We start from the raw sequence: 13,477 nt of genomic DNA on the forward strand, positions 1-13,477 counted from the left end.
AATGATTAATCACTATGTTTGCAGCATTTTGATATTTTTTCCACTGTGATGTTCTTTCTATCTGTCACGCCTCTAGCTCTCAATTTGTCTGTGAGTCTGAAAGCTGTGAGCCCTCAGAGGAGCTCCAAACAACCCATCTGTCCAGGAATCTGCAAGCCCGTCTGTCTGCCTCTCCACAGGTGTGTCTGTCTGTCCCTATGTGATCCATGTTCCTTTAATTAAGCCACAGAAGATAAGGATGAGAGCTGGCTGCAGTGTGAAGGTTGATGCCATAGAAATGGAGACAATGCTTTGTGTTTAATGATCCGCTGTAACTATTCATCTCCCTTAGCAGAGTGGAGGAATGCTGCTCGGCCTCAAGATGCTGGGTCATCCTAGAGCAAAACATCTCGGCTGCCTGTGGATGATAGGATGAAGTATGCTTCGCCTGATGCCTTTTTTATTTTTTAGAAATTTTTCTGACTCCCAAACCAGGGAATACTTAAATAAAATCTGACAACTGTTTTTTCTTTAAGGTTTTTGTGAGACTAGTGGCCTTTATCCACTAGCAGCTGGACAGGAAGAAGGGGAGAGAGAAGGAGAAGACATGAAGCAAATGGTCCACAGCCTGGATCCGAACCAGGGACAACTGCATTGAGGACTGTAGCCTCTGCAGATGGTGCGCCTGCTCTACAACTGAGCCACAGAGCGCTCCCTGAGAATGGTTTTAAAAGAATTAACTACATTCGATTCAGTTCCTGGTTTTAGCAGGTTCTATATTTTAGGGCCTGACCACTGTAGAAAATATTGGCAAAATTTCAATTTGAAATTGTTAAATACAAAAAATCCCTATAAATTTCACTGAGCTAAAAAATACTAAGAAAATATTCAAAATTCCTCAAACAAAAACACACAAACCAGTTCTGGCTGCTGAACTAGTTGTGAGCCAAGGCTGAGTAACAGCAGCATGAGAGTCAGAACACAGACACCCAGAGTTAATGAACCCTCACCAGTCAGCATGTCTGTCCATCTGCTTTCCTAATCCCCATAAACAGGAGACTGCACTGAACACACAAATACAAAGGCATGCACACACATGCATACACACACACAAACAACATATTGTCATCTGAAATATGTAATGTGAAGAATGAGGTCTGCATATGTGCTGAGCCGGAAGGGGGGTGGGGTTTGCAGGGGGTAGCCGGCTTTGAATGTCCATCATGATGCCTGTGCACCTTACTTCGGCTCATGGGCTAATCTGAGCAGAGCGGAGGGGAAAAGAGGTGAGCGTGAGGTCGGCTGCTTAGCCCATCTGGTCAGCAGCAGGTAAGAGGCTTGAAACACACACCCGCTGAAACACTCAATGCGCGTGTTTGCTCGGGTACTTAAATCTAGCCTTAATTACATGCAGGTACATCTGTCACATTATATGAGATCTCTCATCCCTCTGCTTTGCACAAATGATTACTTACTCCGCAGTGGCGGATGCATGACGCTCTGCATGGTGACCGCAAAGATTCCTCTTATGCAATCCGAATAGCTGCCAGAAGAGGGAAGCGACGGTGTGTTGGTATAAGCAGACTGATTGAGAGCTAAAGTGTGACCCTTTGATGACCTGAGCAAAAAAAAAGGAGTGACACCTGAGTAATTCAGTTTGTTTCCCATCAGTGTGAAGCGCATGCACACACCAAACACACACACCAAGCTTTACAGTTTTTGATTAACACCCACATTCAAGTTAGAACTGAATCTTTTTGTCTGTGTGCTTCCAGGCTCCTAGTCAAAACATCAAGAGAAGAAGTAAGAATTAGGTCCCAAAGCTGAAGACGGCAGAGGAATTAAAGAGGGGATGAGGCCAGATCCCGTTCTTTCACTCTGCTCTTTGCTATGGTTCCAAGACTGTTTGCTCAGGAACGGGGATTATTGCAGCAACTGTGGCTGTTTGTATGCCTCTGCTTATACCCTCAGGATACGGCTATATATTTTGCGGAGTAGACTTTTTTCCTAAGCATGATTTTCAAGGATCAGAAATGAGAAAAGGGATGAGAGAAGGTAAAGACAAAAGTAAGATTGTAGAGATGCATCAGGCTTTATCAGACCAATACTGATTTATGGTTTTATCTGAGTTCTGACTTGCCAATTTAAACTTTGACCAGTTGCTATAACATCTAATAGAAAATAAAGAAAGAATTATAAGATTGTCATCATTGATGCACCAAAGCATATGTCCCTAATCCTAATATTTTATCAGAAAACTCACCAATGCTGATCACCTACCAACTGATTAGTGTATCTCTGTAAAATAAGGATGAAAAAGCAGAGCAGATAGTGAAAGAAAAAAGCATAAGAGGAAAGGAGAATAGAGGTAAACCTAGAAGAGTTTAACCATGCACTTTTTCACCAATGATTAAGTAGCTGATTACCGCCCTGAACGGACAGGGACAATAAGCTTAAGAGACAAACACGATGCTTTGGCTCCACAACAGGTACTACATTAAATCACAGAGCTGCAGCCTTCTGACACACAGCCAATCACACAAAATCCATCAAAGCACTCCCTCCCTTCTTCTTACACACACCCACACTCATTAATACATTGAATTGACATCATCTGAGTTGATTTAAAACCCAAAGAAGAAAAAAAATAGTAAGTTATCTGAAAGTCCTGTTGCCTAGCTGCGTATCTCAAAGACCAAAACATGCTAAATCATTTCCGTCCTGTTTCCTTAGCCAGAGGTGTGCACATGTATGCTCAATGTGCCCCTCTCTCCAGGGGGGTCTATGTGTCATTCCCCTGCTTTAGACACACCAGCTGCTCAGTGTGTGCTCTGCAGCGCAAAGAGACTGATCACACCTTCCATGACCCCCCCCAGTGGCTACCACATCCACTTACACACAGGAATGACAGAGCAGAGCCCCCCCCCCCCCCCCCCCTACCCTTCCTCCAGAATTCAGACACCTCCCCACATTCATGTGTACCTCAAGGGCAGATGGGACCCTAATAAGCGTTACACCCAGAAAATGGGATTTTTCACACTGCTTTCTAAAGAGCAATTCTACCTCTTACAGAAAAAGTGATGATAGATAGATAGATAGATAGATAGATAGATAGATAGATAGATAGATAGATAGATAGATAGATAGATAGAAGAGTTTCATGAAACAGAAGAAAGAAGAAATGACTAAAGGCAGTGGAGAGTGGTTTATTAACATAGATTTGAATGAATGCAGCTTTGTGTGATTAATTAATTAAAGAACCAAACACTTAGGGAAAAGATTAGTCCAGCATTTTTGAAACAGGGTTTTGTTGAAAGGTAAAGATGCACTGAGAAATCAGCTGGTGGCCAAAATTAGCTGGCCCTGAACAGTGACCAGCTGTGTGAAAACTTGAAACTACAAGGTTTTTCCCAATCAATGAATCCACCATACGTAAGCGCTGCCAGGTTGTGCTAACAACTCGACTCTTGGACGATCTTACTGTGGAAAGAAGAATTAAAGTAATTTGTCTTCAGAATCAGTGAGGTGTTTAAAACAAATTAAGCCAAAGGATGCACAAAAACATAAGTTATTTAAAAGAACAATATTTTTTAAAGAAAAAGCAGATAACAGGAAGGCTGAACGGTGTAAAGCAAAGTAAGTATTTTGTTTTTTCTTAGCTTTTAACATCTGTCTGTTATATAAATACTGGATTTAAAAATGTTAGCTGTCTTTCATACATATAGGTTAACATAAAGCTCTACCTTTTCAAGGAAATGCATTCAGAAACCGCTATTTCTGTAAAGCTAGCTTTGCTATCTGGTCAACTGGACTTCAGTATTAGCAGGTCAAAGATTTACAAAAGCAGGAGATAAGCCACGAAATGCTAACCAGTAGATAACTTTTGAAGCATCTTTATTTAGCATAAATCTAGATTAGTTGGTCCATGAAGCTGAAGCTAATGTTTGTCTGAGAGGAGCCAAGACCAGAGTGGTCTTCTAGTGTGTTGCAACAATTCCAGTTTCAAAATCATCTAGTAGTGAATGTGAGTGCTGTTTTATGAACTTTTCAACTGTCATCTTTGCATTAGGTAGTTATTTACACAGAAGCTGGTGATTTTTTACACAGAAAATGGAGGTCGGAGTCACTGCATCAGCACTTTTCTTCCTGTTGGAAACCCATGCTGAATATGCAATATGTAAAGAAAAAGGTGACTGTGATATAATAGTAAAAATGAATGTTTTACTTTATTTTTACACTGCCCTACTTTTTTATTTAGAAGCTAGTGCGACTGTAAGCATCATGTAATGTCAGTATATGATTCATCTAGAAACGGATTGGTGGTCCACTGCCTCTCACCTCCATTTGCCGTGTTAATATTGACTGACTACTGTGTATAAGCACCAGGTAGTGGGTTAAAGGTTTGCAAAATAGCATTAGCATAGCAATTGCTAAGATGTGGTTGAAACAGAAATCCATTGTGTTCTTGGCCTCTCTTTGACTAGCCGTTAGCTTTAGTCTCTTGGATCAACTAATCTGAATTTATACTTAATAAAGATGCCAAAAGAGTGATGTAAGATATTAACTGCTTATAACCTCTTAACGGAAACTCACTTAAAGTCTGAACTATGCCTTTATTAATATTGTCTTCAATAGCGCAGCACATTTTCTCCACTGAAGTAAACTGCAATAATAACAAAGTTTAGATACATTTTCTCTTGTTAGCCCATATGACACACTCACACCCCCCAACACATACAGACACACACAAGCATTAACAGACTGACTGTGGTCTCAGAGATGACTTGACCCCCTGAAGACAAAAAGCCTCAGCTAAGAGGATGAGGGGAATGCATATGTTCTAAAAAACCCTCTTTTAAGATGAGAACACACGCAGAGAGGTGGATCAGAGAGCAGCCAATCAGAGGCTGACACAACCTCCGATCCTCGCTGTTATGGCTTTTTCAATGTGTGTGTATGAGTGTGCATGTCGACTTAGGGGTAAAAGTATTTGCTCTGGATCTGGCTGGATCCCCCACAGAAAATCTCGATCCTATTGGTCACGATGCTCTGAGGTCTGCTGAGATCTGTGAATGAAAATTCCAGCACTAACTCACTTTCTCCTTCCAAGTGGCCCAGAAGGTCTGCCAGCATTGGACACACAAATGGTACCTCTTCATAAGGAGATGTGGGTCTGGTTTACATAAATGGGAGTGGGCGTATGCAAGTGTGTGTGGGTGGTTGCTGTCTTCTTAACATTCAGTATCACCAAGGTTGGTTTAGCATATGAATCGTTGGGAGAATCTGACATTTTCAGCACAAACAAGTTTTACTTGCATGAATAGTTGTGCAATAGTGGCAACTTTTGAAATAGATGAAAGGAAGTAGAGCTCCTAGTGAAGTTGTGAATGAGTGTGTGTGTTCTCTTGCTGTCCCTCTTTACCCCACACAAAGGGGGCAGAAACAGCCCTTTGGAGTGTCCTATTCATCTAAAGCACAATGGAACCCCACAGAGGTTTTCTTCATGCTTCCATGTCAACTCCACCCAATCTGCCCCCACAGGGCGTAATAGAAGGGAAGGGGGTACCCCGTCCTGCTGGCAGAGCAGAAACTCAGCTTCCATCTGTCACAGAAACTATCCATCCATTCATTTACCCATCCATCCAGTCTTTCATTACAGACTTATGTTAAGGATAAGGTTAATTCACAAACTTCAAAAGCTATCAAGGTATACGAAGGTTTTAAAAACGTACAATTTTAAAACCTTCTTTAAAGTCCTTTTAATTAGTTGCCAGAGTAAGTGCTGGAGTGAAACTGTCTCACGCATATAGAGCATAGAATAGCACCAAAGAAGCCTACTGTGTTTTTCCTATGCCAAGAAGAAAGAGAAATTTGAATCTAAACAAAAAGTCAGTGGTTTAAAGTGCAAAATAAAAATCACAAAAGAGACACCAAATATAAAACTAATGTCCCAAGGACCCTGACAGAAACACTGTTTAAAAACTATTTTTCGCAAACCGCATTGCGGGTTGCAAAATTAGAGGGAATTTACTGAAATGATAAGAAATCTATGTTGATTAAACATGACTAAACCTTGAATATAATACATTTAATGAACTGCCCTAAAAAGCTAATGAAAACATATTTTAGCACAATCCAGACTACAATCTGGTGGCAATTAGGCCACGCCTTCCACATCCACTATTATATATATTATATATATATCCACTATCCACTGCTCACAATAAAACCATATCATTGAAACGTTAATATTCAATATGATGCGTTATTGTGGCTTTTTACTAAAAATTCTTGTGTAAATACTATGATGTAATTTAATGCAACCATTAAATGTTTACTGAATTTTATTACATTGTGTTAATTTCATATTGACCCAAGCCTGGAAAATACTGTAGGAGCAAAAGTTCCTCTAGTCTGAGATAAACAAGACATTTACACCAAAATGACTAAATCACTTCAAACTCCAAGATACTATTTCTGCAGAGGAAAAAGAGGCTTGTGCTTGAAGCTATATCTCAAGCACGGCAGTCTCGGCTCAAAGCCTTTCTTCAACTACAACAGTAATTTTACTTCACACTCTTCATAGTCAGCTCCCTCTCCCATTTACCTTGTTGTTTTGCTCTCTTACAGAGCCCTTTGCTGTTTGCTGCAGATTTATAGCACCGTCTACCATGCACCGTATTGGCAAAGCATTAAACATGTCTGCTCTTAATACTGCAAGCTCTTTCCATCGATAAGAGCCTTAATAAAAACATCCTCTTGGTAGATTTGTGTGTCTCTTTTCACTTTCAACCCTGCACCTCCCTTCTCAACAATATCTTTCTTTTTTAACTACTGTTTCTCCTGTTGTTGCTAGCAATAACTCCGTTTCTGTGCACATTGGATGCTTTTCCACATTTTTTCCTCCCCATCCTTGTACCTCTGAGTCTGTCCTGTGCCAGAGATTTAATGATGCTTGAATGCCACTGCTACAGAGTTTTATTCTTCAGCCTTTTCCAATAAAGAATATTTAACAGCCATGCCCTAAGATTAGTCTGTCCATGTTTCTCTGACAGACACATTTTTCTTCCTGCTTTTCAGTTTTTTCTATCTTTGCCTCTAGATGGATAGTATCACCCTAAATAAACCTTTTGTTATTTTGCTCACGTGCATCATCTCTAATAGCTCCCAGCTGCAATTGGTCCTCTTGCTCAGGCGGCATAGTTTATAAATGTGGATTAGTATCTTAAAAATCCTTCACTACCTCCTGCAGCCATCTGTGTCAGTTACTCTAAGAAGAACTCAGCGGCAGCTCCCCTCCCACCTCTTTCTCTTTTGCCATCTCAGATTTCAAGAATTTGAGCATCATAAGCACATTTTAAATATTAAAAAAGACCACTTTGCACATATGAATAATACAGCAGAAAGGGCAGGGCTGGCCAGCCTTCCCATCCCCTGCCGCCTGACGGCAATAAAACTAATGCACTGCCTCAGGACGGAATGCAGCCTGGCCTGGTGTGCAAGCAGAACTGGCCTGTGGATCCGGCCTGGTTTACAGGGAGCTGCTTATCCGTGCTACCTGACCACCTGTCCAAACCTCTGCGGATGCAACAGCCCGATAGCACTTTTGTTATGACTACATGTTTCAGACACACTAAAATCTAATCTGACATCTCAATCTGTTAAGTGTCTTTGAAGCCAAATGTACTTAGGTGACTGCTCGAGGTAAGCTTTGTTGTCACATTCCTTCCTTGCCTTAAATATAAACCACACACTCTAGCTGTCTTAAAGTTGCAGAAGCCTCCCGACCCTTCTGCAGAGCACAAATATTTCAGAAGCCTTTAACACGCTTGTATGCAATATTAAAGGACAAGAGTCTCCATAGACTTTAGCGTTGTTCAGGGGAAAGAAGATTCCAAACCTTGACACAAATGAGAAAGCAGATTAAATGACTCTTTTCAATATACGACATGTTTTGCTTCTTAACTTTTAACACCTGACTGCTCATGTAAAATCACACTCACTCCCCCTGCTGTTCTACAGTCTGGACACTTCCACATACTTCATCTTTTACCTGTTGGGAAGAGAAGGATAAGAAATTCAGCAGCTAATCAGAATCGTCCGATTTTCAGCTTGAACAAACCAGACCCGATCAGCAAAACCCACAATACATGAGCGCTAATAAGCTGCCATGACAACAGTGTGGACACTGTTACTGATAACAAGATTCGGAAAGTAATTTCAGTTTCAGTGAGGTGTTTAAGAATGGAGGCAGTGAAAATAAAAAAGGTGAAATAGGACATAAAAAAAAAAAAAAAAATCTAAAACATGTCAAGGGTTGACTGCAAACCATTCAGGCTGAGAGAGCTAGAGAGAGAGTAAGACTTTCATCAGATAACAGAAAGGTTGAACAGAGTTGAGCAAAGTTACTCTGTGTTATCCTTTTTTAGCTTATAATGTCGGTTTTTTGCTGGATTTTAAAATCTTGGCAACCTTTTAGAAATCTCAGAGTTAGGGTAAGGCTCTATATTCTCAAGGAAAAACACACAGAGAACACTGGCTGCGCTAGCAGGCTAATCACTAATATAAGATGCTAACGACCATTTAAAATGTCAACTCCATGATCATTTTGTCTTTGTTTTAAAATGGTTTGACCGACTACACTCACACATAGTATATGCTGGGATTTTTTTTAAATACCCGACTTATATATTCCTATTTCGGGTTGTGAGAGAGCGAGTGAGAGCTGCACTAAATACTAATAGAAAATGCTAAAGACGGTGAAAGGACAGAATTTAATAAATAATTATTGAACGTTGAAAATTTGAATAATTTGAAATTGACCACAAACAATGATTGTTGCTGCTGGGCATCTACTCATCTTTAAGACACCAATTGTGTAAAAAAACACCCTTTGTTCTCTCAGTTTTCTAATTATATTGAAACTTTTGATGGTGCAGCACACACACCCTGCAAAAAACAGTGGACAGCAGGGTAGTAACTCGAGACAAGTGTTCCTGGCATAGTCGGTAATTAATGTATATGTCAACAGAGGAAAAAAAGGCACTAAAGTAGAAAGCTCAGCAGATCCACAAAATGGTTAGAAACTGAGACAGGATTGTGGGGGGATGAGGCAGCAGAGGAAACGTTTACCCACAATGGGAGAGAAGATAAATGCAATCCGTCTGTCCCATCATGCCGACCATAAATATATCTCTGGCTTCCTCTCATCCAGACAGAAACTTTACTGCTGCACACTGTGCTATTGTCTCCTTGAGTCCCCCCTCCTCCTATAGGCGCTCTAAGCTTGGGCCGATATGAGATTCTCACGGTATGATAACACTGAGCAAAAATACCATGGTTTCATAATATTTACACAAAAACTTACAAAGAACTTGTGTAAGATTATCTCATTGCTTTGATTTAAAATAGAAACCTAACATTATTCCTACTGCTGCTAGAATGACATAACATATTAATGTGTATCATTATATATATAATATTATGACTTTTGATTGTGTTTTAATTTTCATTCACAGACTTGAGCAAAAACATAAACTCTCTTACTCATACTCGTACTCGTCGTCTTCCGCTTTATCCGGGACCGGGTCGCAGGGGCAGCAGATTCAGCAGAGACGCCCAGACGTCCCTCTCCCCAGACACCTCCTCCAGCTCCTCCGGGTGGAGCCCAAGGCGTTCCCAGGCCAGCCGAGAGACATAGTCCCTCCAGCGTGTCCTGGGTCGTCCCCTGGGCCTCCTCCCGGTGGGACGCGCCTGGAACACCTCCCGATGAAGGCGTCCAGGAGGCATCCGGTATAGATGCCCGAGCCACCTCAACTGGCTCCTCTCGATGTGGAGGAGCAGCGATTTTACTCCGAGCCCCTCCCGGATGGCTGAGCTCCTCACCCTATCTCTAAGGGAGTGCCCGGCCACCCTAAACTCTCTTGATTTAGCATTTTTCCAGGGCCTCTTGCAGAGAATATTGCCCTTTTCTGGTGTTTATGTCTTTACAGGGTGACAGGTTTAACAAGCTGATTTCAGCTGCTTAATTAGCTTGCCTATCTACCGCCTGCTGTTTAACAGAGAAGCTGCTGTCAGCTTGCCAAGTGAAGTTTCAAAACAACTTTGTTCTCATAAGAGTGATGTGTGGTGCTCCTTTAGCTTCCACACCTTGTTTTTTTGTGGTCACAATGAGTTTTTTTCAGACAGCTGACTGGCAGTGCGAGGCAACAGGTGAGGGAGCAAATATGTGCTACTCTATGCTCCATACACCTGGAGAAAACTCTGGTCATTCCAGCATTTTTTCTAACCAGTCTTTATAGGGACTTTATAAAGCTGGAATCATATGATGCAAAACGTTTAGCAGTTTAGAAATCACAGCTTTTTAAAGCCTTGATATACTATGACACCAATTACCAACCCAACCCTAACAGGACCTCACTGCAGTCCTAAAATGCTTTTTTTATATTAACGAGTCTCATGAAAGGATTTCAGAACGGCCAACAATTTTAATAAACCTAAGCTGCTTTTCTGCCCTGCTTGATCAGAGTATAACAAACCCACAAGGACCTTGAGAGCTATAAGCAGCAGAGGTGTTGGCTGGTGTTGCTGATGGGGAGGGGGTGGGTGGGTTGTATCTTATTGGCCTTTAAAACATGATAAACATCTTGGGAGACAGTAAAAACGTCTACAAAAGATTACTGCTATAGTTGAGCAAAAGAAAGAAAACAACAACTGAGGACCAGATTTATTTCTCAGAGTGGCCTAAGATCCTGCACACAGAGCTCAATGCATTGTTCTTTTTTTAACCAACTGTACACCAAGCTTAAGCCACAATCCACTAAACCCTCTGATTTCTGCCTTGTTTTTCAATCTGGCTGGACAAAGGGAGGGGAGGATGATTCTATACTTGGCTACAAACAGGCACCACTGAAATGAGATTTATAGTCATTATGACAATGGAGTCAAGTGTCACCTTGATATAGGAGTCAGCAAACTTATTATACTGGGGCATGTGCCCCAGGACATTACCAATGTGTGCCAGTGAAATTTCCCAACCAAATAAAGCCACCATCAAACAGCAAAAAGTTCCTAAAGATCCAAATTAAAAGATTACAAGAAATTCAAACTGCTTGGAAACTGTATTTAAAAAGTGCACTATGAAACGTATGACAATGTAACAAATCTGAAGCCGGTCATTTAGATAATTTATTCCAAAAGGAAACCAGGTAAAGAAGTTTATCAGTTTTTATTTTTGTTTGTTTTTTCCATAGGTCTTATGTTGTAGGTTTCATATATTTTTAAGTGTTTAGAGCACATTGAGAAAAAGCATAATATTCGACATGTGTTTTTTCTTATAGAATTTTAATAAAAACTGACCGATCAAGTTACACTCTTTGCAGAGGAAAATTAATTATTTTGTTTTAGGGTTGGGTTTAACTGTGTATAAAGGAAAGTTTAAGGTTTAGACTTTACTGAAGTATGGCTTTAGGTCTGGCAACGCCACTGCTCCATGATGTTCTGGTCCTGCAACAAACCCAATACCGTTAAACCAGGGATGGGCTCATCACCAGTATCAAGATTTTTTTAAGTTACATTTACAAAATAGTACTAAAATGTTCTGCCACATTGTTCCTAGAGTTTAAAATAATTTGAACGAGATGGCAGAAAAGTGCCTGAGTGCCACCTGCTGCTGCTGCACACTTCCATACAGCTGGCTGAAACAGTACACTTTTCTTTAAAAGAATAAAATATTTGTAAATACTTTTGGCTTAAAAAACAGTTCTGGTGTGGAAACAAATTAAACATAATGGTGGCAGCATCATGCTGTGGGGACACCAGCTACGAGGAGCATGTTTGTTAAGCAGCCAGCAGTGTTTTGTTTTTATATATATATTTGCTTAATATTAAAATAAAAAGAACAATAAATAATAGTGTCAGGGACATAATTAGAATTTCTCTATTATTTTAGAAGCTGTGGGAATAGTCTTTGTTTTTCAGGTTTAAAAGCAATGAGATAATGTTTAGTTTAATTTTCTGTGTATACCATCATGTCGTGGTATTTCTTTTACACTGTATTTTTTATAGTACTGTGAGAACCTCACAACAGCCTATGTCCCTCATAAATCTAACAGTCTGCCCTACCCTCAGCCTGAGTTACTCAGAATGCAACTTTCCCTCATAATAAAAAATACATTGAAGCAGCATAAATAGTTTACAATGATAAGTTCAGCATTTCAGAAAAAAGTTCTTGGGAAACGAAGCAACCCCTACTTAAAAAGATGCTGTATCTTTTATTGAGGAAGAAGAAGTCTGTGAAGTGTTATTTCATTTCACATGGCTTTTGCTTTGCTTATTCCTCTGTGAAGACGCCAGGAAGGCATGGAGCAAAACCTTAATTACTCCCTGCGCACCAGGGGACTTTGATTTTTCCGCTCCAAGAAGAAAAGAGAGCTCCGAGCTCAGGTTTACTGTAACACTGAGACTTTACTGTGTGGAAAAGAAAGAAAAATCTCGTCAGCAGGAGGTCCCAAACCCCTAGCCCTGCTTCCCCACTTCAGGAGGGGATACTCTGGGGTCTATAGGTAACCTGGGTGACTCTGATTTAAAATCTTCAAACTGATTTAAATGTTCGCTTTGTGAGCACAGCTGGATGTTGTGCATGCATCGCATCATGTGAGCTGAAACTTACCAGTGCCAGACACCACAGATTCACAAACCAGGAGAAGAAGAACCAAAGAACCGGCAATCTGGTCACGCTGCATCCGAAGAGGTCGCATCTTTTCCGGCTGCACCTCCGCACAGAGAGGGGCTCCTGTCCTGCACGGTCGTTACTACAGGATGAGACTAGTCTGAACGCCCACGAGTTCATCAACTGTCATAAAAACAATTAATCGTGTCCTTTGGTTTAAAAGGCATCCATAGCCAAAACTTTAATTTCGTTCGCATTAAAAGTTTTTTGTAGTGGTTTCAAAACCTTTAAAGGCAGAATCTGCCAGCTTAACCTCGTTCACTGCCCTTTGCGCACAAATGCACTGTCACTAAAAACTTTGATGCGTCGCTGCACTGGAAGGAGAAATTAAACGCCAATAAAAGGTTATGTCCAAAAAAATAATAACCGCAAAAGGTAAAAAGCGAAAAATAACCCAGAGACTTTACTCCCGAGTTTGTCCACCGGACGCCGCCGCGTCTCCTCTCGTGTCGATCGGCAAAGGTGTAAACATGAACACGGGGAGCAACGGACAGCCACGCAATGCCAACCTCCGGACTACCAGTCCCCGCCTGGCCAATCACATACCATCCTCCTCCTCCTCCTCTCAGACTGAGGGCTGATCAAGTGAAGGTGCTGTAGTAGCAGGAGAGGAGGAAATAAGATGAGGAGAGAGAGAGAGAGAGAGAAAACATGGAGTGAGAGCGAACGGATGGATTTCAAAGCACAGATCTATCTATCTATCTATCTATCTATCTATCTATCTATCTATCTATCTATCTATCTATCTATCTATCTATCTATCTATCT

The 13,477-nt window shown here is 40.9% G+C and overlaps 1 protein-coding gene across 2 annotated transcripts in view; it reads right to left on the bottom strand.

Moving 5' to 3' along the window:
• Nucleotides 1-13,275, bottom strand: part of unc5b (unc-5 netrin receptor B) — a 97,650-nt gene extending 84,375 nt beyond the window's left edge. For both annotated transcript variants that reach the window (XM_047351906.1, XM_047351905.1), the window contains exon 1: nt 12,650-13,275. In XM_047351906.1, coding sequence (XP_047207862.1) covers nt 12,650-12,737 — 88 coding nt within the window. In that variant the 5' untranslated portion in view covers nt 12,738-13,275. The remainder of the gene's footprint in view (nt 1-12,649) is intronic.
• Between the last annotated feature and the right edge of the window lie 202 nt (nt 13,276-13,477).

This window comes from Girardinichthys multiradiatus, chromosome 22 (genome assembly GCF_021462225.1).
Source record: "Girardinichthys multiradiatus isolate DD_20200921_A chromosome 22, DD_fGirMul_XY1, whole genome shotgun sequence".
NCBI lineage: Eukaryota > Metazoa > Chordata > Actinopteri > Cyprinodontiformes > Goodeidae > Girardinichthys > Girardinichthys multiradiatus.